Genomic DNA, 26528 nt, shown 5'->3' on the forward strand with positions numbered 1-26528 from the left:
AGACGAGCATGTGAAAAGGCTGGGAGCTGGCAGCCCGTGGGGAAGCAGACTCACCCGGCTGCTCACAAAGGAAAGGGGCAGGCCATGACGTCATGGAGGGTTGACACGGAGGGGCTGAGGAGTCTGGGCTGTGTCAGAAGCTGGGAGAGAACCACGGAAGGGCTTAAACTGGGTGCATCATGATCAGGTTTTCCTTTTAAAAACCTGCCTCTCGGATATGAGTTCAGGTGAAAGGGGAGGGCCCTGCCAGTTTCTTCTTTCTATTTTCAAAATAGTCATTAAATATGGGCACCCCACACACACTCCACTCCCTGCCCCATTTTAGCTGATTTGGCAACTCCTTTGTGATCTAAGATGAAAACTGAAACTGACATCTGTCTGTCTGACTCATAGCTGTCAGGGAGACGGCTTCAACATAACATTCCAGGCTTCGCAACGTCCAGGTGTTCATTAATGTCTTCTAACTTGAGTTTTTCCCATGTAAAATTTTAAATTATAACCTTTTCTAAATGTGAAGCTTCTTGATATCATTAGTCATCAGAGAAAAGCAAATTAAACCCACAATGACATACCACCACACACCCACCAGAATGACTAAAATTAAAACGACTGACAACACATTTGGATGGCGAGGGTGTGGAACTCGCGTGTTCCCTGCAGGTGGGACTGTGAAATGGAACAACCACATTGGAAAACTGCCAGTTTCTGATGAAGTTCAGCACACACCTACCTCTGACCCAGCAGATCCACTCACAGGTATATTCTGAGAGAAGGAAAAGTCTCTATAAACATAAAATTACCATATGATCCAGCAACTCTGCTAGTAAGTATAAACCCAAAACAATTTAAAGCAGGGACTCAAAGAGATATTTGTAAACCCATGTTCATGGCAGCATTATTCCTAACAGACAAAAACATAGAAACAAGCAAAGTGTCCCTCAACAGATAAATGGATAAACAAAATGGGGTATATGCATACAATGGAATATTATTCCTTTAAGTTAAAGAATGAAATTCTGACACATGAACCTTGAAGACATTATGCTAAGTAAGGAAGACAGACACGAAAGGACAAATATTGTATGATCCCACCTATGTGAAACATCTAGAATAGGCAGATGCACAGAGACAGAAAGTAAATTAGAGGTCATTGTGACTAAGAAGAGGAAGGAAGAAGTTATTGTTTAATGGTTACCAGTTGTGTAGGGTGATGAAAAAGTTTTAGAACTAGACAACAGTGACGTTCATGCAATATCATGTATGCAATACACACCACTGCATTATACACTGGTTGCAATGGTTAAAATGGGAAATTTTGATATATATATATATATATATATATATATATATATATATGTAATATATATAACAAATATACATATATAATATATATTACCACATTTAAAAAATTTAATAATGGGATATGCCAAAAACCACTTAGTGCTACACTTTAAATGGACAGATTATATGATATTAGAATTATACCTCAATAAAGCTGTTAAAAATGAAAAAAGAGGCAACTTCGTGATATACACAGAATACAAATAAATCTCAAAACCATTATATCGCACGGAAGAAGTCAGGCACCGGAGCACTGCGTGCCTACACCGAAACCCCAAGGCTAGCTGATCGGAGCCATGGGGCCAGAAATCCCAGCAGCGGTTGCCTGTGATGGGCAGGGACTTGGCAGAAAGGAGTAGGAGGGACCTCACCATGGTGATGAAATTGCTCTATGTCACTCGTGAGTGGGAGATGATTGCACAGGTGCATCCAGCTGTTCATTGAGAATTTGTTCACTTTCCCATATGTAAATTATACTGCAATAATCTACTACTATAATAAAATGTGGTTAAAGAGCAACAAGGCATTTACAGTGCTGTGATAGTGCTGTGGAAAGAGCTGGGCCAGACGTGGGAAACCAATCTGAAGTCTATGATCAGAGACAGGGCAAAATGTTCAGTTAGGGTAGAGCGATGAGCCCAGAAAGATGGCATGGCAGGCATGGATGAACCTTTAAAGGTTAATTTCATCTCTGAAAGCTGCTCAGGGCTTTCCCTTGGCACACTCTGCCCCCCAAACCGTCTTCTGAGTAGAAGGATGCCCTCCACTCGGGTGTCTCAGCCACAACCCTCTCTCCCTCACCTACTCCCTAAATGCCTGTTGTGGGTTGAACTGCATACGCTCCCCCCAACCCAAAAGATATGTCCAAGTCCTAATCCCTGGTACTTGTGAATGTGACCTTATTTGGAAATAGTCTTTGCAGATATAATAAGTCAAGGATCTTGAGATGAGGTCGCCTTGGAGATCTGAGCTACAGATGATACACAGAAGGAGGAGGCCATATTAGGTGGAGACAAAGACTGGAGTGAGGCAGCCACAAGCCAAGAAAACCTGGGCCGGCAGAGGCTGGAAAGAGGCAGAAAGGATCCTCCCCTAGGGTCTTCAAAGGGAGACAAACCTGCTGTCATTTTTTTCTAGTCTTCAGATATGTAAGAGGATAAATTTCGGTTGTTCAAGTCATCATATTTGTGCTAATTTGTTACATCAGCCTTGGAAATGAACATCCACACACCAGCACCACACTTGCCTTGTGTCCTCCAAGCATCTCTATCACCTGACCTTCTCCCTCCTCTCCTGCTCAGGATGTCAATAGTGGCAAAAGCCTCCATCAGATCACCTGCTACCTGGTCTGACTCCCCTCCATCCTCCACACACTCACTACTATGATTAAAAACGTCCACTCCTGCAACTCCTGAGTTATTCTCAGGAAGAAAAGCCCGGGGCAGCCCCCTGCCCCTGCCCCACAGCCTCAGCGGGCATCACGTCATTGATATTTGTTGTGCCAGTAGCAGGTACTGTTTGATGCGTTTGCAAAAATAAGATCCAACCATGCCATGCACTAAAATACCCAAGATGCCTGCTAATTTGCTTACCTTTTACTCCCCCAGCCATCCATGACCTCAACTTTTAATAAATGGAAAAATCCAGCTGATTAGGGAAATGAACAGAATGAATACTCCACCAACAGAGCCCTGCCATACAAACCTTGTTCCTTCAAAATAACCAAATACAAATGCAAAAGAAACAAACCATCTGGGCAATTAACACCATCAAAGAGTATCTACATTTGCAACAGAGAGAACCCATCCATCAGTCCCCTAAGCTTACTGTTCTCAAAAACACTATTTTTGAGCAAAGCCCCTGAGCATTCAGTCCACTCACCTACTCCAAGCCTCTAATTTCCAATGAAAGAGATTTCTACGTGTGCAAAAATTATTTACCCACAGGAAGATGTGCCATGGCACATATTACACTGTAAGTCACAGGCTAATGAACAGCTACAGCTCTGTGCTGCCTCTAATTCATTCTGGTTTCAGATATGTTATTTAGAGAGAATGTGCCTCTTGGTCTTTCCAACATTAGCAGCATGTAAGTTGATCAAAGCCTCCAAACAGTCACCTGCAAAATTGTGCTGTTGTTTTAATGTGACTTTATTTTTCAAAGCAGTTTTAAGTTCACAGAAAAAAAAAATGAATGGAAGGTACAGAGATTTCCCCACCTGCAAAGTGTTAATATGTGCAATGATGTCCAGAGCAAAGAAAGTTCAAATTGCAACAGTTGAGCTATAAAAGCTAAGATAAGTCTTTAAACACACACACACACACACACACACACACATATAAAGTGGATTAATGGCTAAAGCTTTGCACACACACACACAAAAGGAAAATAGAGTGAATATATGCCATAATATTTAAAAGTGTGTTATTACAGAGAAAACGGTAGGCCTAGCACACTGATTCTTCAATTAACATTAGTTACATTGTGATAATGACATAAATGCTACTTGTTTCAACTGTTAGAATCAAACAGATAAAGTCCAGATGTGCAAAAGCATAATTATAGAATTTTTTCTTTCTCTCTCTCTCCCCCTCACTCCTCACTCCCTCCTCCCCCCTCCTTCCAACTTCTGCTGTGTGGCCCTAGGCATGTCCTGTACCCTTCAGAATCTGCTGAGTAATATATCCTGGTTTTTGATCGTTGTGGCCCAAGGCATATCTTATAATAGAACTGTAAGCGCCAGTACGGCGACGACATTGGCTCTGGCCAGGGTTCACCATAGGTAGTACAGGCCCAGGTGAGTGTCCCAGGCACTTCTAGTCGATAACATCACTATTGATAAGCTAAGAAGAACACAAAACAATAAGGCACTGAAACAATAAATGTGAAAAAAAATGGCATATGTAGAATTATTTAAATACCAACAGCAATGTTAAAGATCAGCATAAATACATACCTACAATTTTTAAATGGATAGAAAACAGAAAAATTAAAGAAGAAAAGCAAAAGATCAATAAATACATGTGAAATGTATATAACCTCCCTAGTAAGTAAAGTAGTGAAAATTAAAATATTAATGAGACATCATATACTTAACAAAGAAAGATTATATTTCTGATAGTCACAGAAGATGGATTACTCACTTACTGGTGCTGGACAAATGCCCTCGCTGGATGGGGGAAAAAAATAAGGTTGGATCTTTACCTCATGCCTATGCCAAAATGAGTCATTAAACATACAGCCATAAAAACACTGGAAGAAAATTTAGATGACTATTTCTACAAACTTGGCTTTTACAAAGCATTTTGAAGCCTGGGAGCAAAGCTACAACCATACAAAGATAAATCTAACTATCCAAAAATCTGTCCCTTCTTAGCAACACAATGGTATAAATAAAGTAAAAAGACCCAAACTTTCACTTTCGGCTAAGAAAAAACTAGCTTCAATCACATCTACTCTTCCACTGAGAACAAGTAAGACTGAATGATTTCTTATAAATCTATTTGGAGGTACCAGACTTCCAAGAAAAGCAGGACTTGCAGGCCCAAAATACAAGAAAGAGGGTAAAAGCCCTGAGATGAGCTTCTTCATCCCTTTCCTCCTCATGGTATTTGCTGGTTCACAAGCTGAAAGGCTGCACAGCAGAGCACAGTAGATAAAGGTCAGCAGTGTTAGGCAGAAACCGTCACAGTCTCAAGGTTAAGGAGACAAAATTGAAGTTCATGACCTGCCAAAGTTGATAGGCCTATTAACAATGTCACATTTTCTGCAGGGAACCCAAAAAATCAGCTGCTATGAGTAAGGCAGAAATAGACCAAACTTTATAGAGACTACAGCCTACCTATTATCATCTGCCCCACTGTCTGCCAGAAGCAAATTAAATCCTCTCTGGAAGAAGACAGCACTCTCTAGAGCTACTTCAATTTTTCATATACATCTAGCATGAAAAAAAATCACTAGACATAGCAGGAAATGGGACCAAGAGAAAAACAGACAATAGAAAACATCTCCAGGAGAAACAGATAATGGCATTATCAGACTTTACAGTAACTATGATTAATATGTACCAGAAAATAACGACAAATGTAGGGTTTTAGCAGAGAACTGGAATCTCTAAGAATGAATCAAATAAAAATTTTAGAAATAAAATATGTAAAAACCGAATTTAAGAATTTAAAAAGGAGTTAAGAGACAAGCTAGGATAAAGGGAGAATTGGTGAACTGGAAGATGGGTTAACCAAAAATACACAGGCAGGAAAAAAAAAGATGGAAAAGACAGGAAAAAAACATGAAAGGCAAATGGAACATAGTGGAAATGATCTGATATATGTGAATTTGTTGTCACAGTAGAGGATAAAAGAGAATGAGACAGAACAATATTTGACAAGACAGTGGCAGAGAATTTTCCCAAACTGACAAAAGATATGAAGCCATAAATTCAAGGAACTCTACAAACCCCAAATAAGATTAAAAAATAAATGCACACTGGAAAAAGAATGTGGAACATATGCTAGATGAAGAATAGTATCTTTAACATATTTTAAACATTCTTAAAACTCAAGAAGAAAATACAGACTAATCAAAAAAATGGGTAAAGGATATGAGGTAGAAAATTTAAAAAAACAAAAGAAAAAAATCTAAATGGTTCATAAACCTGTTACCTGAAACATATAATCTGAAACATTATTAATCAAAGTCATATGTATTAAAGTGAGGTATCATTTTTTTAGCCATGAGTTAGAAAAGATTAAACAGAGTGAAAATAACTAGTATTGGCAAAGTGTAGTAGGAAAAGCTCTTTAATACCTTGCTAGTGAGCATAAGTAGGTTCACTCCTTCTAGAGAGTTGTTTGTTATGTATCATGTCAGGCAGGATAAGTTAGTTTGCGCAGCAGTAACAAGCAATCTCCAACAGCTTATGACAAATGCCTGCTCGCTCACATGACATGTCCACTCAGGGGTGCTGCAGGTCTTTTCCATGTTGTTTTCCCTCTAGGACTCAGGTTGGTGGAGGAACCTCCTCCTGGAATCTTGTGGGTCTTATAGCAGAGGAAAAAGAGGGTATGGTAAATCATGTGTGGGGCTTAAAACTTACAGCCAAAGTCATACAAATCACACCTCATACTGAATTTTCCAGAGGAAGTAGCATGGCCAAGTCTGAAGCTACAAGGAGAAAACCTCCTCCTGCTCCAGGGAGAAGCAGAATTATTCGTGAAAATAACAGGACCCACCATGTGGATCCAAACTCAAGAACCAACAATTTCTTAATAATTAGATCAATATGGAAAAATATATAAAAATTGTTCTGTTACCTATAAACTAAAAATGCTGAGAAATAATCTCAGTGCCTACCAAGAAGCCATAAGTTAAATAAATGAAATTATCCAAAAAATAAAATACATTGGAGTAATTAAAATAATGATGTATATTTGTTGACATGCAAAGATGTCCTTAGTAACTTGTGAAGGAAAAAAAGCAAATTACATGTACCATAGTACATTAAATGACTCTGAAGTTATACCTAAAAAAAGTAATTATAGCTAAGACAAGTGATTTTTATTTTTGGTATTTTACATTTCTATGCTACCTGAGTATTTTACTGTATGCATGTGTGACTTTTAATGTTTCAAAGACCAACAGAACGATTTTAATATTTTCAATAATTAATGTATAGTGTGATGAGGATACAACAAAACAGGACATTTCATAGCCTGCTGGTGGAAGATTAGTACACTCTTCCTAGAAAACAAGATGGCCTTTAAAAGACTCATACTCTTAAATTCAATAACATACCTTCTAAGAATTCATTTAAAATGCAATGTTCCAATAAACTAGGACACCCATTCATCAGAGCATTATGTCTATAGCAAAATTTCAAAAACAACCAAAATGTCTAACAAATGATTAAATAAATGATGATATAGGCAGAAATGAGTTTTAATAATCTCACCTATAAGTGGAACCTAAGCAACAAAACAAACAAGCGAGAAAAATATAACCAGCAACCTTGAAAGAAAAAACAAACCGACAGTAACAGAGAAGAAATGAGGAAGGAGGGTAACAGGGAAAAGAAAGGGAAGAATCAAGTCAAGAAACATGTATAAAGGACCCATGGACAAAGCCAAAGTGGGGAAGGATTGGGGGTGGGAGGTGGGGGTGGGTGGGGCAGGGGAAAGTGGTGGTGGGAAAATGGAGACAAATATATTTGAACAATTTTTTAAAAAAAGATTCTCAACATAAATGAGCTCAAAGGATGCTTATAAATGAGGGGGAAAAAAGCAGAATCCAAACTCCATTTACAGAATGAACTTTAGAAATAGATAAACAGGCTGACAGATCACATCAGATGTTAACTTCATTATCTCCAGTTACCAGCAGTGTACAGCGTAGGTCTCTTGTTTTTATTTTCTCCTACTTGATTCTTTTCTTTCTTTCTTTCTTTCTTTCTTTCTTTCTTTCTTTCTTTCTTTCTTTCTTTCTTTCTTTCTTTCTTTCTTTTTTGACAAGTCAGGGCCACATGGAGCCATTTTATTGTAGTTAAATACCTTTCTATTTATGTCCATTTTTCCATTAAAAAAACACACACATAAATATTTCTATCGGAAGTGAGAAAAAATATCTACTAAATATTACTGTTCAATGTCAAAAGTAAAGGAGTAGGGGTGGTGGGATCATTTAGGGAAAATCAAGCTCTATCAAGAAGGACCTTCACAAATCACTATGATCAGAGACATTCTGCCTCAATGAAAACTTCAAATGCCCAACTTCATTGCCTCTTGAAATTCAGCAAGAAAAGATTCTCCCAGGCTCTTCGCAGAGTCCATGCTGCTGCTGAGCCAGGACACATGTGAGTAATGTCCTGAGAATGGAAAGGCATTGTGAAAAGCCCACATTTGCACTGCTGTTAAGTTAAAAGCTAAGAAGCAAATGAGTAATGACCTGGAACATGTAAATGTATTGGAAAAGGGCCACATTTGTGCTGGAAAGGTCTTTTCCCATTTGAACCTCCTGGCTACAGGAGCCTAATAACAATTTCCTACATCATGGATTAAGATAACGCACAGGAAAAACTAAGCATGAAAAGACTAAAGATAAGGACTTTCCTCTTGGCCTAAATGTTACAAACTGCATGGAAAAGAGAGAGAAGTATTACACACACACACACACACACACACACTGAGCTACACCTGAGTTACAGGGCTCTCATGCGCATTGTATTTTCAGTGCATCAAACAACGATATCCAACCAGGTAAAGAGCCGCTGGCTGTGACACCAGCACAGCCCTTTCTTTCTCCCTCACAGAGGACTGCATTTCTGTATTTCTTATTGTCACATGATAAAAAGAAAGATATACTACTTAAGTGGCATGGAGCATAGCTGATAAAGAAACTCTCAAGACCCACAAGGACCCAGAATTCAGGGTCTCTATCACAGACTATGTTGCCATCTGTGAGTTCCTCAAGGACAGAGCCTCAGGGCCTGTCCCCCAGTGCTTCTCCCTCAGGAGCTTGGCCTGGAGAAGCCATCAGTGAGGATCTGGGCAGGGTGATTGATGGGGGTGTCTGTTCCGGGTGAGGAAGGCGGGGAGCAGCCCTAGCGGGGAGGCTCAGAGGTACAGACCTGTATCTGACCCCAGCACAGTTCTGCTTTATGCTTGCCACGAGGTACCCTCAGCACCACGTGGAAAACCATCAAACATCACAGGCTAGCACCTCCTCTTCCTCGGGGACACCCCAAACACTTATTAGGCAGGCCACTCACAGGGCAGCCAGGCCACGGAGGCTGACCGAGGAAGCCACCAGCTCCCCAGGAAGTGCTTTCTAGTTCTAGGCATCTCTCCGGGTTTCCTTTGCCAAGAGCAAAGCCTCATGCTCCACAGACCCACATAACCACATTCTTAAATATTATTCTGTGTCAAATGGAAATACTCACACTTGAGGTCACATCTAAAATACCGATGCTTAAGGACAATAGATGAGCAGCCCAAATATGGATTTGTCAACCAAAGACAATGTTTGCGAGCCCCACTTTCCACCATCCATGAGATATTTGAAGGATTTGTTATATGAATATTGAAAATGCATTAACCCAATTAAGTAGAATGTAACAGATGAGGGAGCTCACCACAACCACTTGAGAACCTCTGGCTTTAAACACCTGTCCACATTAAAGAGCACCAAATTTCAAGACATTACTAAAACTTGCATGTCTGAATGGAACTGGATCTTTTTCCTTCCCTTCTAATTCTCATTGCCCAAGTCTCCTTCTCTCTTTAAGTTCCTGCCAGCTCCCTCCCTTCATTCTGCTCTAGCCCGCCTGGCCTCCTCAATTGTTTCAGAACATCCCAGGCATTCCCACCATTATGGTCCTCTGTTCTTACCTCTGCCTCTGGACCAGTCTTCCCCCAGACAGCTGAACCACAAAGCAAGACTTTCACTTCCTCCAGGTCTTCACATTAAAGCTCCCCTCAGCAAACAGGGGAAATGTCTTCAGCCCATTACTGACAACACCTGCCTGGCCTGCTTTACCTTTTCTCCTCAGCATGGAACACTCCTTCACTTGCTAAGCACTTCACATGCTTCTTAATCATTTTATTTACTGTTTTCCTCCCCCAAAAGCCTGTGAACTCCATCTGAGAAGGCATTTCTGTCTTGTGCAGTGCTAGTGTGTGGTGCAGGACGCAGTCAGTATGTACACATATTTGCTCAATCAGTGAACCCATTAAACTGAAAAGAAGGCAGCTTCATGCAGAATCATGAAAAATGTTTAATGTAAATTGTTTTCTGTGTTTTCTTTTTAAAGGCAGAATTGCAGTGTTTGCCTGAGTGTTACTAGTTAACATAACTCCCTTTGCAATCAAAAACGTACACACAGTTTTTGGTAGACTGCACATTGCTCTGTCTTGCTAGACATGAAATGGGGCATCTCTGCCCCCTCATCTGCTTCATTATCAATTACATGTCCACTGAGCATGTGGTGGCAGCGTCCACATGTCCCCCTGGCACTGGATAAAGGTAGGGTGATAATCAGGAAGGGCAAACTGTGTGAAATTTGGAGAGAATGTGCCGTGCCTCTTGCAGCTAACCTCATATTACATTTTTAAAAGCACAGCTTGTCCTACTATGAGTATTTTCCCAGAGGAAAATATAGTCAAATGTTAAGATTCTAACAACAAATACTCCAAATGAGAAGTGTTTACAGTGCTGGGAATTCTAATTATGGTAGGGTGTTTTTGTTGTTGTTTTTTGTTTTGTTTTGTTTTGTTTCATTTTATGAAATAGGAGCACTTCAGAGGAGCTGATAGATAAAATTTCCTAATAAGCTACATATTTTTTAACTTTAAAAAACACCTGGCAAGACATGGTGCTGGCCAGTGTGTTGGAGAACTCGCTACTGATGAACCGGCACTATTTCTTAGACTCAGAGGCCGTGCGGATCTGTTGGGCCCAGGTCCAAGTAGACCCCAGTGATGAGCCAAGCCTGGCAGCATCCAGCAAGGTATCCCAAAGGGGTTGAGAATTTAAATACTTCATGGAACCATCATCTTGGCCTTCAAGTGTCAACATGGAATCATTGTTGCAGTGGATTGGGGCCACGGCAGGTGCCTACATTGTCCCCCAGACAGTAAAGAGGGCGATAGACATCAGCCCCTACCTGTTGGGTACCATGGCTGAGGGTGCAGCAGATTACGGCCTCTGGGAATGGCTATTGGCTTGGCAATGCCAAATCTATGAGCTTCGAAACAAGGAACACATCTCAGTAGCAGCTGCCTCTAAGCTGCTTGCCAACATGCTATGTCGGTATAAAAGCAAGGGGCTGTCCATGGGCCTCATGATCTGTGGTGGCTGGGAGAAGAGAGACCTCTACTACGTGGACACTGAAAACCAAATTTCAGGGCCCACTTTCTATGTAGATTCGGGCTCTGCGTATGCATATGGGATCATGGGTCAGGGTTACTCCTATGGCCTACAGACAGAACAGGCCTATGATCTGGCCTGCCAAGCCATCTACCAGAACAACCATGAGAGACCTACTCAGGAGATGTGGTCAACTGCTACCATGTCTGTGAAGGTGGCCGGATCTGAGTCTCTAGTGACAATGTAGCTGCTCTATATGACAAATACAATGAGTATACCCTCTAAAGGAGGATGGATGTAACTGTTGTGTTTCTTGGGATGACTGTTGTTGGTAATATGGGAATGGCTCCCCATTCTATAGTGGAGTGGTCCCCAACTGTATTGATTATTTTTTAAGCTCTAGGGCATTGACCTCTATGAGTTACCAGTTGTTAATGAGCTGCTGCAGAGGTATTGGTTTGTTCTACTTTCTTGGATGTTAACATTACACTACTCAACCTAAAATAAAATAAAAATAAAACACTTGACAAAACGTTTAGTGAGAAGTAGCAGAAGACAGCAACCAGGCACGCCAAAGACTCTAGGTCCTTCTACAACCTCAGGAATTTCTCCATATAAAAAAGCACTCATGTGCACAACTCAAACGATTTTGCTGACTTTATTCTCTGTTTCAGTGATTTTTTTTCAGTCAGGGAGTGACTTTGCCCCTGCACCCACCAAGGGGGCATTTGGCAATGTCTGGAGACATTTTTGGTTCTCTTAAAGAGGGGCACGAGTAGGAGGAGGTACTACTGACATCTACTGGGTAGAGACCAAGGAGGCTGCTCAGCATCCTACAATGCACAGAACAGATCCCCTCAACAAAGAATTATGCAGCCAACAAATGCCAGTATTGCCAAGGTTGAGAAGTCTGAACTCAATAAAGGTCATTGATGAGAAGCCTGCAGCTCACTTCATAACCAGTGAGGAAACACTGAAAACCTCTTCTCTGACACCTGGTACAGAGCAAGGACACCCACTCTCACCGTTTCCACTCAACGGTAAGAGAAGCACTAGTCAGAGAAATCAGACAAGAAGGAAAAATAAAAGACATCTGAATCCAAAAGGGAGATGTAAAATTATCTCAGTTTACAGATGACATAATCTTATATATAGAAAACCCTAAGACTCGAACAACAAAACTCTTAGAACTAATGAACAAGTTCAGTGAAGCTGCAGGATACAAAATCAACATGCAAAATCCCATTCATGATAGCGTCAAAAATAAATAAATAAAATACTTAGGAATAAATTTAACCAAGAAAGTAAAGATTTGTACACTGAAAACTATAAAAACTGATGAAAGAAACTGAAAAAGGCACAAATAAATGGAAAAATAGCTTGAATTCTTTCCAATCATGAATTGGAAGAATTAATATTGTTAAAGTGCGTGTGCTCCCCAACACAACCCCTTATAAAAATTCTAAAGGCTTTTTTCACATTAATAGAAAAAACAATTCTAAAACTTGTATGTAACCACAAAAGACTCCCAAATAGCCAAAACAATCTTGAGAAAGAAGAACCAAGTTGAGGGCATCACAATTTATGATTTCAAATTATATTACAAAGATATAGTAATCAAAACAGTGTAGCTCTGACCAAAAAACTTTATGACACACAAATCAGTGGAACAGAATAGAGAGCCCAGAAATAAACCTAAGCCCGTACGGTCAATTAATTTTAGACAAAGGCACCAAGAATACACAATGGGGAAAGGATAATATCTTCAGTAAATGGTGTTGTGAAAACTATATAGCCATATGCAAAAGAATGAAATTGGACCCGTATTTTACACCATCCACAAAAGTTAACTCAAAATTATTAAAGACCTAAGTGTAAGACCTAAAACTGTATTTTTACATATGTTTAAAATCAAGGGTATATAACTAGCAGCAAAACACAATATCCCAATTTTATCCAATAAGCTACTGTGTGCAACAGACTCTACTAGACTGAAGAGGACATAAACAATGATGCTAAGGATCTTTGCTCATGAAGTTTATCAAGTTTAGAGATAGAAAATATCAAATAATCATTATAAAATGAAACAGAAGGAAAGGAGTTTCTGAAACAAGTTGCAAATGGGAGTCCAAAGTCAGAGAAGCCATCCAAAAAAGGGCATGGGAGAGGTCCATGGGGAAGGTGACATCTGAGATGGACTTGCAGTACCGACAGGGGGCAGTGTGTGTTCCAAGGAGAATAAGGATCTGCCAAGGCTGTGGGGGCCCGGCTTTGCAACACAGAGGGAGGCAGTGGAAAATCAGGTATTTGAAACACCATTGTGGAGAAAGAAGACTTTGCAAAGATGATACTTTTGTAATACAAGCCACACATATGAAAATAATCCAGAAGTGGTAGCAGACTAGACTGGAAAGTGTCCAAACGCAGGAAACCACAGAGAAAGTACAGTATTTGTTCAAGTAAGACATCTCAAAGCCCCAAGTTAGAGAGGCAGTGAGACCCCAATGAAAAGTGACAGGCCATCGCCAGGCACTGTGCAGTGCTTGGAAAGTGGCTGGATGTGGAGGTAAGGGAGGCCGGGCTGGCTCCAAGGTTGCACATAGGGGCCACTAGAGTCATGGAGGCAACCCGAGTCAGCTATACAATTGGCAGCCCCTGTGTGAAATGAGAATGCAGGACCCCCAGTTCAAAATCATTAATTTTAAGGCAGCGACAGCAGAGCATCGCAGCAATGACTGGGTGCTTTTAAGCACAGGATACTGGGCCTGCACAGGTTGCACACTCACAGAGTTGCCCTTGGAGGCAAGAGAAACAATGCCAAAATGTGTGGGAAGGAGTAGTAAGTTGTGCTACTATCATGCAAAGTATAACATGCTGGGAGGTTAGCAGGAGAAACCCTGCACTTGAACCTCAAACGCAGGTTCAGGAAAGTGGTTCCCAGCCAAGAGCTGGCATCAGCTGTACAAGCTGGGGGGGGGGGGGCGCTGCTAGCAGGTAATATTCCCAAAGGAATGTGTGAATCAGGGTTCTCCAGGGAGACAGGAACAACAGGAGATACAGACGTAAACCTTTACCGGGTATTTCCCAAGGCCCTCGCCAGAGATCGAGTCAAGGGCAAAACCAGTCAGGTCCTGCTCTCGACACAGCTACTCATCTCCCCAACCCCAAAAATACACAGCCAGAAGAAGGAACAGTGAAGGGTCAAACAAGCTGGAGGACACCGACCTTCACCTTTTCCTCAAAACAGAAAACCAGGACCCCTTAGGAAGAAGAGGAAAACTCCAAGGCTGAGCTGTACCATTAATCAGAAGATGCACATGCAATCCACAGGAGGTTCTTGAAGGCGAGCTGCAGGGAGCCACTGCAGGGTGTGTTGGACAGAGTGCTGACCCCACTCCAGGGGGTCAGATTCAAGGCCTGGGGTGAGTTCCCAGGTGCCCAAGCAGAGATGAATAAGAGGACCACCGGGGCCCAGCACTCAACGTGAAATGGCTCAGGCTTGGGGCTCTGCACACTTTCTAAAAACTTAATTCCTTATCATACATGGTAATTCATAGGAAATTTATAGTGAGACACTTGAAGGTAGAACCATCATGTGTGACATTCACTGTCTTGCACATGGCTGACACTTCCTGGGGTGAAGTGAATGTTTCATTTATTCATTTATGGAGTATAATGTCAAGAGAGGTGGACATGAAGTTACACAAATTGAGTTCTTCCATCAAAATCCTGTTACAAATAATGTGAAGAAAGAAAATAGATCCGTGGTTGCTCAGGGCTGGAGGTGCTGGGGGGGTAGAGGGTGATAGCTGAAGACGACAAGGCTTCTTTCTGAGGGCACGGAAATGTTCTAAAATTGTTCTGATCTTTGCATGTAGCTGTGAATATGCTAAAAAAACAATACCCACTGAATTGTGCACTTTAAATGGGTGAATTGTGTGGTATGTAAATTATATACCAAAACAGCTGTTTCTAACACATTCGTTTTTCTTTACTTTCCCTTTCAAATTATTTCATTTTACTTTGCATTTGGGGCATTTCCTATCACTTAGAACTTTAAAGGCTTAAATTAGCTCTCTTGAAAATTTTTTTTCTATTTCTATACATTCTACTACCTCAATTATTTAATTATATTCATTTAAACATTTTTTTTAAATCACAGAAGAGTAGACTTCTGTATTTTCAGAGAAGGAGATCATCTATATGTGAACCCATCCAATTTCCCAGGTAAAGATCTTGGGATATTTTTTTTTTCTAATCCTCTCCTGAGGATATCTTCATTGATTTTAGAGAGAGAGGAAGGGGGTTGGGGACAGAAACATAATGTGGGAAAGAAACATCAACCAATTGCCTCCCCTATGCAACCCAACGGGTTATCAAACCCACAACCTAGGTATTGATATGTGCCCTGACCAGGAATTGAACTCCCAACCTTTTGTGTACAGGATGATGCTCCAACCAACTGAGCCACCCAGACAAGGCAAGCTTGGGATTTTTTGAGTGAAAATCATGCACGTGTAGTTCTATTCAAATACTGAAAAATTATATGCCTCTTCTGCAACAGGAAAGATGTTTCAAATACGTAATTTAATTACTCCTTCAGCATTGGATATTGTTTTGCTACAGACTGAATGCACACCCCAAAATGCCCATGTTGAAATTCTAACCCCCAATGTGATGAGGTTAGGAGGTGGGGCCTTTAGGAGTGATTGTGTCATGGAGGTGGACATCCTCCATCATGGGGATGCTTTCCCTTTCAAATTACTTCCTTTCACTTTGCATTTGGGGCATTTCCCATCACTTAGAATTTGAAAGCTTATAATGCTTCTGCCATGTGAAGGCACTGAGAGAAGACAAGCATCTGTGAACCAGGGAGTCAGCTGTCACCAGACAACGCATCTGCCAGCACCCTTATCTTAAAATTCTCAACCCTCAGATCTATGAGAAATAGATGTCTGTTGTTTATAAGCCATCAGTGTATGTATGGTATTCTGCCATAGTGGACCGAAAGGATTACAATATGTTTTAATAGAAAATATTCAGGAATATCCATTCTTGGGGTGGGGGAGCCTTTTTCCTTTTTACAGAGACATTTTTCTAAAGTACTCCTGCTATTGATAAGGAAACACAGCCACCATGAATTTCTTAAAAACCCTTATGTCAAAATCAAGCACTGACCAGGTGGCTCAGTTTGTTTTGAGCATCATTTCACAAGGTGAAATGTCGCCTGTTCGATTCCTGGTCTGGACACACGCCTGGGTTGCAGGTTTGGTCCCCAGTCAGCGTGCATGAGGAAAGCAACCAATTGATGTTTCTCTCTCACATCAGTGTTTCTCTACCTCTCTTTCTGCCTCCCTTCCCCACTCTCTAAAAACAAATAAATAAAATGTTGAAAGAAAGAAGGAAAGAAGAGAAAGAAGAAAAGAGAACAGAAAAGAAATCAAGCCATTTGCAAACTGACAGGTCAACTTGCCAGATGCAAACAAAAGGTTGATATGTTATTCAGTTATTTTCATTGAATTAACATTAGCAAATTTTTACAGTTAATAGTATCTTAAGTATTTCTGGATCTAATAAAATTATTAATAGAGTTAATAATTGTAAGTCACTGTCTTTAACAGATAAGGGTGTTTTTTTAATTAACTCTATACATTTGTGCCTCATTCTAAACCAACCCAATGGATTTAGATTTGTTTATACCAAAGAAAAATTGTAATGATTTCTATTACAATTTACCACAGTTTCCCTGGTGCATTTTAAGTAACTAAATTTTTTAGAGAAATGTATTTATTCCCTTTTAGTGTATAGCAGTGGAGACTTAACCCCCCACTCCCAACCCTGCCCCCATGGGCCCTCCCTGATTAAGTGGTCCCCTGCCTCCCAAACCCTCCCCACCAGATGCGTCTGTCCTCTGTCTGCCTAAGTGATAGCTCTCTTGTGTGATAACAGTCCACTCGAAGCAACAAAGGCAAATGCTTCTGTTTCAGTGGATATGCTCCCAGATGGTACAACTTAATAGCTTTCCTCCGAAGTTGGGTTTCCAGATTTTGCTAAAGGAGGAGTTCTATCATCTGTGGGTGTTTCAGCTCACTGATATGACACTTTATATATGGTCCCAACGCAAAAGTGACCTTCACAGGTAAGGGGACAAACTACCCTGGTTTGCACAGGGATTTCCTGGGATGCGGGACTCTCCGTTCTGGGCTGACTGGAATGAGTTGATGCTCCTATAAAGCTAATACGTGCCTGTGGAAAAAGCCTCGCCACCCATGATAGAGCACGGAGCATAAGCCTGGGAGCCTCAAAGGTGGCCTGTTGCAGCCCACTCTTCATCAAAGCAGGATGTGTGAGTGACAAGACATGACAGTCACTTGTTCCCCTGCTCCATGGTGCCTCTTTTGTTCCTTTTCGCTGAAGATGAAACAGGTTCCCAACCACCTAGATCCTCTGAAGCATGACAGTCAGAGCAGGGAGATGCATCTCCAAGTAAAAAAAAGGACTCCACGATGCAGAAACCAGGCGTCAAAGTCCCTTCCACTGATCCTGCTGTACGCTGGTGCTGCTGTAAATGGATGTCATTTCCCAGAAGCCCTCCCGTTATCTAACACCAACGAAAAAAGCCTAACTCGGCAGCGCTAGCGAAACTGACTCAGGGGCTATGTTATCACTGCTATTTTTAGCACATGACTCTGCCCCTCAGGTTTTCAAATACAAAAGCTGGAGGGTCTAGAAGGAAGGGATACAGACTGATCTTCCTGATAGGAGCAGGGAGGTCCAGGCCCTTTGGAATGTCTGGCTTGACAATGTTAAGAAACAGACACTTTGTGAACCTACTGCTCTGCTTATTTATAGCAGAACCAAGTGAGCAAATCAGGCCCTGAGAGCCCCAGAGTGGACCGGGGCTCTGACCTCAGGGCTCTTTGTATTAACTATTACCCATGGAAAATTTGAAGAAAGAAAGAAAGAAGGCTTGTAAGAAAAAAGCCCTGTGACAATCCCTGGCCTGCGGGCAATCCTTCCTCTCCTTGAAATGCTCTACCTCCTCAACATTCAAGAGTCTGGATCTTTCTCATTCTCCTCCGAGCCTCAGACTGCTTCCACTCCCAAGGCAGCATCCTGGCTGCCACCCACTGTACTCATAGGTGCTCCCAAGATATGCCAAGATGTGGTCCTAGCACCCTTCTCTGCTCCTTCTCCCCTCTCCTCACTCCCTGGCTTCATTTGCACCCACAGCACCAACAGTCACTTTCCCTGTAGTCTGAACACTTAAGAGGAGCTCTAACCTCTTTCCACATTTGTATGGTTACAAAATATCATGTCCAAGTAGACATGATATTTTCTTGATAGCTCCTCTTTAGTTAAACATTGGCTTCTGCCTTTTCCCTTGACTGAAATGGAAAACCATCTTCAGATTAATTCACCCACAGACACAGCAGCTCCCCTCACTGAGTGCCTATGCTGTGGCATGCACTGTATATATGTACTAATTTATTCTGCCTGGAGCCTCTGTCAAGCACTGTTTTCCTCATCATAAACGTCCCCATTTTCTAGATGGGAATTTAAGAAAACTGTGGATCGAAAGATCACGTGACTTGTCCAGGATCATATAACCAACCTAAGACTGCCGTCTTGGGCACCAAACTTGTTTTCTGTTCTGAGAAATGTTCTGGAGCCCTTCAGACAAGTGTACAAGACAATCATCTCAAACCTGCATTAAGGGTTGCTTCTGGTCCAGTCTGTCTAGGGAAGGGCCTGGGATCCTGCATTTGGGAAAAGCTTTTAGGTGATATTTAGTAGCAATGGTTCAAACTGCCAATATTCCCAGAGTATCCCAGTCTCACATATTAACTGGGTCTGATCCTGCTTTCGTTCCCCAAAGGGAATCTATTCACAAAGGTAGGGCTGCGGATAAAAGGTAATCCATACCTTCTTTCACTGTTTTCCAATTTTTTATTGGAGTAAAATACATGTAACATACAATTTACCATTTTAACTATTTTTAAGAGTTGCCCTCCTTCATTTTTATTAAACTTCTGATTTTGAAATAGTGATCAACCCACAGGAAGTTGCCCCTTCTGCCATCCTCCCCGATGCCACCATTTTGCATAACCGACAGCACAAGAGCACCACGATGAAATGGACATTGCTACAGGCACAGAGCTTGTTCCGATGTTACCTCATATATGTGCGTATGCGCATGTGTCTGTGGTTCCCTGTGGAGCCCTTTTAACCCCCCGTATAGCTCCCTGTAACCACAACCACAATCAAGAGGCGAGGCTCTTCCATTACCAGGAGGTCCCTCCCTTCCTGCTATCTTGTCAGAGTAACTAATACCCACCCCTCTCCCCAAAGCCCTAACCCAGGCAACTTCTAATCTGTTCTCCATCTCTATGTAAATGAAATCACACAGCACATAATCCTTTGAGATGGTCTTTTTTCACTCAGCCTAATTCTCCTGTTTTCCTTTAGTTTTTAAACCAACTTCATGGACCCTCCCTTGCCTCAGAAAATGTGCTACCATAAATTTATATAATGCCCTTTACTGGGCACCTCCCATGAGCACTGCCCCTGCCTCTTCATCAGCCTCCCTCCCACCGCCTGCCTGCACCTCTCAGCTGGACCATCCTTCACCAGGGGTGGTCTCTCACTCAAGACTTAAATCTCAGAAACAGAAGCCAGGGACAATTGCCCAATTCTCCCTCCCATCACATGCCTACTTGGGACTGGAATATTCACAGCTGATTTAAATATGCCTTTGGAAGCACTTGTTTTTATGTTACTTTGAAATTACTCTCGAATCCCTCACCCCAATCCAATTCCGCTGCTAACCCAATAGTCACTTGGGATTTCACATTTACTCGATTTAGTAGAAATAAGTAAAATCCACCTGCAACTGTCTTTCAAATTCAGGAACACCATTTAAAAATATCGTCTCTTTTAAATTCTTTATGTATCAAATCAAATTATTATATGTATGCATCAAATATTCTTAATATCTTACTTCATGTCAAAATCTAACCTCATCACACACACACGTGTACACACACCATACATTCCACCAGATTGTTTAAATGAACGACTTCCCAAGCATCCTGAATAAAACGTATTTTCTTTGTTTACATATTTTAATAACGTCTCTAAATCCTTCTTATTTCTTTTAATTAAAGGAAATTACATATTGTTTTTACATATGTAACTGTTTTGACTTAATTTGGAGAAGTCATAGAATACTACATGGTTAAGATTTAGAATCACTGGCCCAGCAGGCTGTATTTCTTGAGCAGACTCAAGAAATACCAAAGAAATATCACACAGGCCATATTCTCTGAATTCAGTTTAAAAATTATTTTAATAAAGCTTCAAATATATATTTAAAAATCTTTTAAAGTAATTCTAAGTAACTTCTAGGTTAAAAAAAGGAAGTTATAATGTAATTAGAACAGAACAATACTAAAATACTATATATCAAAATTTGTGGGAAAAAGAAGTGATACTTTGAGAAAAAGTTACAGGGAGAATTAACCTGAAAGAAAAAATAAGAAAAAGAAAACGAAAAATTGATGACATAGTGAAGAAAGAAGCAGGTCCAAAGCAAAATCCGAATAAAATAGATATTTTTGAAAATATCTGTCACAAAAAGGAAACAGCACAATTTCAAAAATATAGAAAAACACCCTGGCTGGTGTGGCTCCGTGGATTCAGCGAGGCCTGTGAAGTAACCCCGGGCCGCTTGAGTCCCCATCAAGGCACAGGCCTGCGTTGTGGGCCAGGTCCCCAGCAGGGGGCGCATGAGGGACTACCACACATTAATGTTTCCCTCCTTCTCTAAAAATAAACAAATAAAATCTTTTTTAAAATTTTGTTTAAAAAAAGAAAAATGGGATATAACACAATTATAGCAGAACTTAAAAAGAGAACTATAAAAATGTCATACATTATTAACCTTTAGAACTTAGAAAAAATGGGAATTTCCCAGAAAAGGAAAGGTTACCATAACAGATTTGGGAAGAAAGAGAAAAGCTGAGTAATCCTGTAATTACTAAAAAGTTACCAGTCTCAGAATCTGCTAGGAGGGCTTGAATTTTAGTAATTTACAATTAGTTAAATAATACTTAGAACTTTTCCTGGAGTATAACCATATCTACCAGAAGTTGTCATTCAAAACAGTTTTGAATAATAGCCTGCATAGTATACTGATATGAATGTTAGGTGAATAAATGGGATTCCAAAAAAGTTCATATACCCTATTATTGTTTTAGATTTTTCATAATACCTCTCCCATTAGTCTTCCTTTACAAGCATAAGATGGAAAAGATAGCGGATGTTCAAAATCATCCCAACCAAATTCATAGCTGGCCCATTTCTCAGGTGCAGCCAGGAGGCAAAGGTGGAATGCGTAGAAGCCCCTCAGAGACCCATGCTGGTTTAAAGGAGCATCGGCAGCAGCTTCAGGGGTGTTCTAGAACCCAGCTCTCCAATACTCTAGACACCCTCTTCTCTGAGCCCCACTTTCATCAACCACAAAATGATGGGGACCAATAACCCCTAAAATCTCTTCTAGCTCCAAATCCTGTGATGGTGGTCCTAGACTTCTGAAAACTTCATCAACACAAACACAAAAAGCGGCAATTCAATGTACCCCTTCCCATCAAAATCAAAGCAGGCCTTTGGGCGCTGATGCTCATTGATGCTAGAGATTAGGATGGAAGAATTTTGGTACCCCCTAGTTGGATACCTATCTACAATTTTCCTTAATAAAAATAAATTTTAAATAAACAAATAAACATTATGGTTAGTGAATAATGTCCTATACAAACAAAATAAAATTCACACTTAAGAGGGTAAATCTGGGCGTGGTCTTGTAACTTGCTTCAGCAGGAGTGGCACTGAATTTTACTGGCTCTACTTGCTGTCGTGGAACCCTGCTCTGTCATGGAGAATGAGCCCAGGCCCATCTGCTGGAGAATGAGAGACCACATGGTGCAGTCACTGCAGCCAAGCCCTTCCTGGTCCTGCCATCTGCAGTTGACCCCAGCGGAATGTAAGACCAGGACCAGCTAAGCTGGGCCACCCTTAGCAAAACGTTTGCTGCTATATACACTCACAAGGTTTCAGTTATTTGTTATGCAGCATTTCTGTGGCCATAGATAACTGATACACTTATATGAAAACACACGGGATACTTTTAATGATATAATGATGACTATAGATTATACATTTGTCCAAACCCATGGAATTTATACCAAGAATGAACCACAATGCAAACTATGGACTTTGGGTGATAATGACGCGTCAATGTATTGTAGATTCATTGATTGCAGCAAATGTACTGCTCTGGTGGGGACATTGATAATGGGAGAGGCTGTGCATGTGTTGGGACAGGGGTATATAGGATATTTGTATACTTTCCCCTCAATTTTGCTGTGAACCTAAAATTGCTCTAGAAAAAATTAAGTCCATTAAAAAAATGAAAAACACATGGGCCTGTCCATTGCTACTGGGCCCAGGGCACCCCAGCCACGGTCAGCGGAGGAGGAAGAGGCCGACATCTGTCAGCCTGGCCGCTACAAGCCCAGGTTTTTCCCGGCTCACTTCTGCTAACACACTTCTCTGCACCAGCCCTTGAGCCCCAGTCTCCCTTCTCTTCTCCTTTCCCTATGCTTGATGGCCCTCAACACATGTATGGAGGCGTGAGGCTGGAACTCACTTTCTGCACTAACTAGCGCACAAGCAGGCCTGCGGTGCTGAGGCCTGGAAAATGTGGAAGGGCTGGATGTGAACTCCAAACAACTCGGTTCTCATTTTAGGGAGAGACAAGTCCAAAGTTTATGCCTCTTCTGTAACCTTCGAAAAACCACCACCAACAACAAAATTTCTCAGGTATCTGCCGAGATAAAGGTCCCACTCAGAAGTACACATTAATAACACACCGAAGCCCCTCAGGAGTAAGGGGAGACACCTCCCATACTGGGTGTATGGTAGACTTTGCTAGTCATTAGAGCAAATGGGTGGAGGGACTTTTAAAATATTTCCTGGAGGTCCTGGGATTTAAACATGCCTGAGAAGACTTACATACTTCAAGAAAGGAGTGCAATATCTTAAATTTAGCAGAATTGGACTTAATTTGGTTCAAGAGCTGCCTGGCATTCCAGCTGCCCTCTGAACAATGAAGACAGCACAAACACTTCTTTCGGTCGCTGGGCTGTCCGCAGAGATGTCCCCACCGTAAAGGTGAACCTCCAGAGACAGTAAGTAGAAAAGAAGAATTAAGAAAAAGAATTATGACAGCTTTCACTTCCATAATTCAAAGAGAAAAAACCACCATCAATCTGAAAGCCAGCAAGAGCACACTTTGTTACTGGAGAATTATTTGACAAATATTTGCATGTTCCATATTAAATTATGCAATCCTTTTAGAGCAATACATATTTTAGAAGAAAAATTGTGTGCTGAGACACAGTTAATACTCTACCAATCTCAGGACCAGGAAAGAATGTATTTTTGTAAACAAAAACACATCTGAACCTTAGTTACTCAAACCCAATGAAATATCTGTCCACTCAGGCAGTCCCCCTTTCTCAACTGACCAGAAACCAGCAGCTCAACAAATACAGCTCAGAAAAGCTGTCAAACCTTTTACAGACATTTTTCTTCCAGGAAACTGGCTGTGGGCTGTACCTGCGAGGTGTGCATTCTGTAGTTAATGCAATCAACTATCCCTCTACCCTACCAAAGCTCTGGGGCAGGGGTGTCTAACCTTTTGGTATCTCTGGGCCACATTGGAAGAAGGAGAGTTGTCTTGGGCCACACATTTAAACACACAAACACTAACAAAAACAAAAACAAAAAATCTCGTGTTTTAAGTAAATATACCATTTTGTGTTGGGCCGCATTCACAGCCACCCTGGGCCACTGTGGCCTGCAGGTCTCGGGCTGGACACCCCTCCTGCTCCAGGGCTTTCTGTGAGGTTTTAACTGTCACTAATCATGGTAACTGTAGACCAGGCCCAAGGGTCTCTTGCCTCGGAGACTTTGCACCTGTCATTCCCTCTTCCTAGATGCTCTCCCCCAGATGTCTTCTCTACACCTTTCCTCAAATACCACCTAATATCTCAAATAACCACTCTCAATCCCTGAACTCCTGGATGGCCCTAACCCAGCTCCCGGTGCTTCTGGCTTAGAGGGGGTAGAGGGAAAGACCTCCCTAAGAAGGTGCCACTAAGATAGGAACCTGAAGGCTGTGAGTGAGCGGGTTCTGTGGCCCCAAAGTTGGTCAGTGGCATGCTGAAACCAGTTTGCATCCCCATTTCCTATTTCTCCCCCAGTTACCCCAGGTCAGCCCCTCATCAGCCTCTCCAGCTTAAGCTCCCACATTCCCCCCTCCGAGCCACACCACATCCAACCACACTGCACCTGCCTGCCACTGCCTCCAAAAGTTTTTGGTTCACATGAGATAAACCAAAGGCACAGGGTCCCACCAGTTCCCAAGCGAAAAAGCACATGTCTTCTGTCAGCTGTGGGCTCCTGAGCAAAAGCACTTGCATTCCTGATTTGTGCTATGCTGAGACTGCAGATATCCCTCAGGACCTGGGAAATGTGACAATCAGGTGAGACCGCTGCTTGTCCGCACAGTACAGACTAGGGGACACTTGGCTACTGTGGTCACGCTGTGACTTTTCCCTCCACGTGCTTCATGGGTTGCGCTCTGCGAGCCAGTCCTGGAGTCTTTTTGCAAGCCAACTTTTTCTTTCTTTTTCTAAACGATTCTTGCCGTCTCTGAGTCTTGACACAACTAACCCACAGATACCCCGTGCATCTCTCCCCATCCCCATCCCCACCCCCGCCCTGCCTGCCCCGCGGAGTGGGGTCGGGGGGAACAGCGGCGAGAGAGTGCAGTGGCTCGTGGCAGTGGCCCTGAGGACACCAAGTCGGAGATCACACTGGCTGGTCACCACGCTGATCACCAGACAAAGAGAGACGTGGGGTGAGGAGAATAAGCAAGAGATCTGGGAAGAAACTCCAAACCTGGGTGGCCCAAAGGAGCCGATTAGCTCGGGTGTGGAAGAGAATGGGCAGGGGCAGGGCGAGGGGCTGGTGGGGGACAGTTGGCGAGCTGGGGGGAAAGGGGGTGCCCCTTTAGGCGAGGAAGGTAATGGTGAGAGGCGACCCAGGTTGAAGAATCCCAACAAGAGGCTTCCAACCCGGATCTCAGCACAGTCCCCAGGAGGGATTCAGGGACCAGAGAGCCCCCCGGGGCGCGCGACTAGAAGGCTGCGACGCTGTGGGGACATCTCCCGCCTGCTGTGACCTCAGACAAATCAAACTTGCCCCGCCCCAGCCTGGGACTGGCTGTACACCGCAGGCTTCACTTGCTCCCCACGCTCAGAGAGCGAGAAAACGGCACTCTTTGCCGTGGAAAAGTCTCAGCGGGACCTGGTCAAAGTCGGGATTCACATGGTGCAGGGACTGGGAGGGACGGAGGAGAGGACCCGAACTCTGCAGGAACGCCCGCTTACCCGGCCGTTCGAATCGGTCTCCTGCACCTCCTCTGCGCGGGGTCCCCGCCGCACCAGCGCTCTCAGCAGCCCCACGTTGTTGGCGCAGGCGGCGCGCAGAAGGGTTGCCGCCTCCGGGACGCCCTCTGGGACTCCCTCGAGAATGCTCTCCACGCTCCCGGCACTGTACTCCTCCTCGCTCAGGGTAGGGTAGAAGGAGTCGTCCGAGGCGATGCTATGGGTGTCGGGCAGACGCGAGAAGTCCTCGTACTCCTCGTAGTCACTGGGGTCTTCACTGGTCTTCGTTTCCCGAGGTGAGGACGGCGGCTGCGGAGACACGCAGCGCCCTCCGCCGCCCTCCGGCCCGGGCCCCGCCAGAAGCACCATGCGGTCGGCTGGGGCGCGGGCCGGGGACCGGGAGGAGAGCCGGGAGACGGGGACTCGAGAAGTGTACCGAGGTCACCTCCTCTTGTCCCCCGAGGTTCCAGAAAGCAGGGCTCTGTGCGATCCAGGCTGGCAGAAACGAGTGCCTGGCAGCAGCGTGGCAGACTAAAAAGTCGCTGACACCCGAGACAACCCCTTAGGGGTGGGAGGAGCCGCGAGGGCCATCCAATAGCAGTAGCCGGCGCGGGCGGGGACTGGCGGGAGGCGGGCACAGGCGCGCGCCCGGGTCCCCAGCCAAGCGAACCGTTCTGGACAAAAGTTAAGAACCCGGCAGAACCAAGATTCTCAGCACCTGCGGGGACAGTGCAACCAGCTCTTTTGCCCCGTAGCTGAGAAATGCATGCGCAGGAAAACTAGAAGCAATAACTGAAGAACGCGAACGAGTGCCTG

General features: G+C 42.8%; 1 protein-coding gene and 1 pseudogene across 1 annotated transcript in view; one reads left to right on the forward strand and one right to left on the reverse strand.

Annotated features, from left to right (window-relative positions):
• ANKRD33B (ankyrin repeat domain 33B) overlaps positions 1-26215 on the reverse strand; it is a 56656-nt gene extending 30441 nt beyond the window's left edge. The window contains exon 1 of the mRNA XM_054578330.1: positions 25716-26215. Within this exon, the coding sequence (XP_054434305.1) occupies positions 25716-26081 (366 nt within the window). The 5' untranslated portion in view covers positions 26082-26215. The remainder of the gene's footprint in view (positions 1-25715) is intronic.
• Positions 10703-11484, forward strand: LOC129074698 (proteasome subunit beta type-5-like; annotated as a pseudogene).
• Positions 26216-26528: the final 313 nt, after the last annotated feature.

The sequence above is a fragment of the Pteronotus mesoamericanus genome, unplaced genomic scaffold (genome assembly GCF_021234165.1).
Source record: "Pteronotus mesoamericanus isolate MK-2021 breed Mesoamerican mustached bat unplaced genomic scaffold, CSHL_Meso_final contig_50, whole genome shotgun sequence".
NCBI lineage: Eukaryota > Metazoa > Chordata > Mammalia > Chiroptera > Mormoopidae > Pteronotus > Pteronotus mesoamericanus.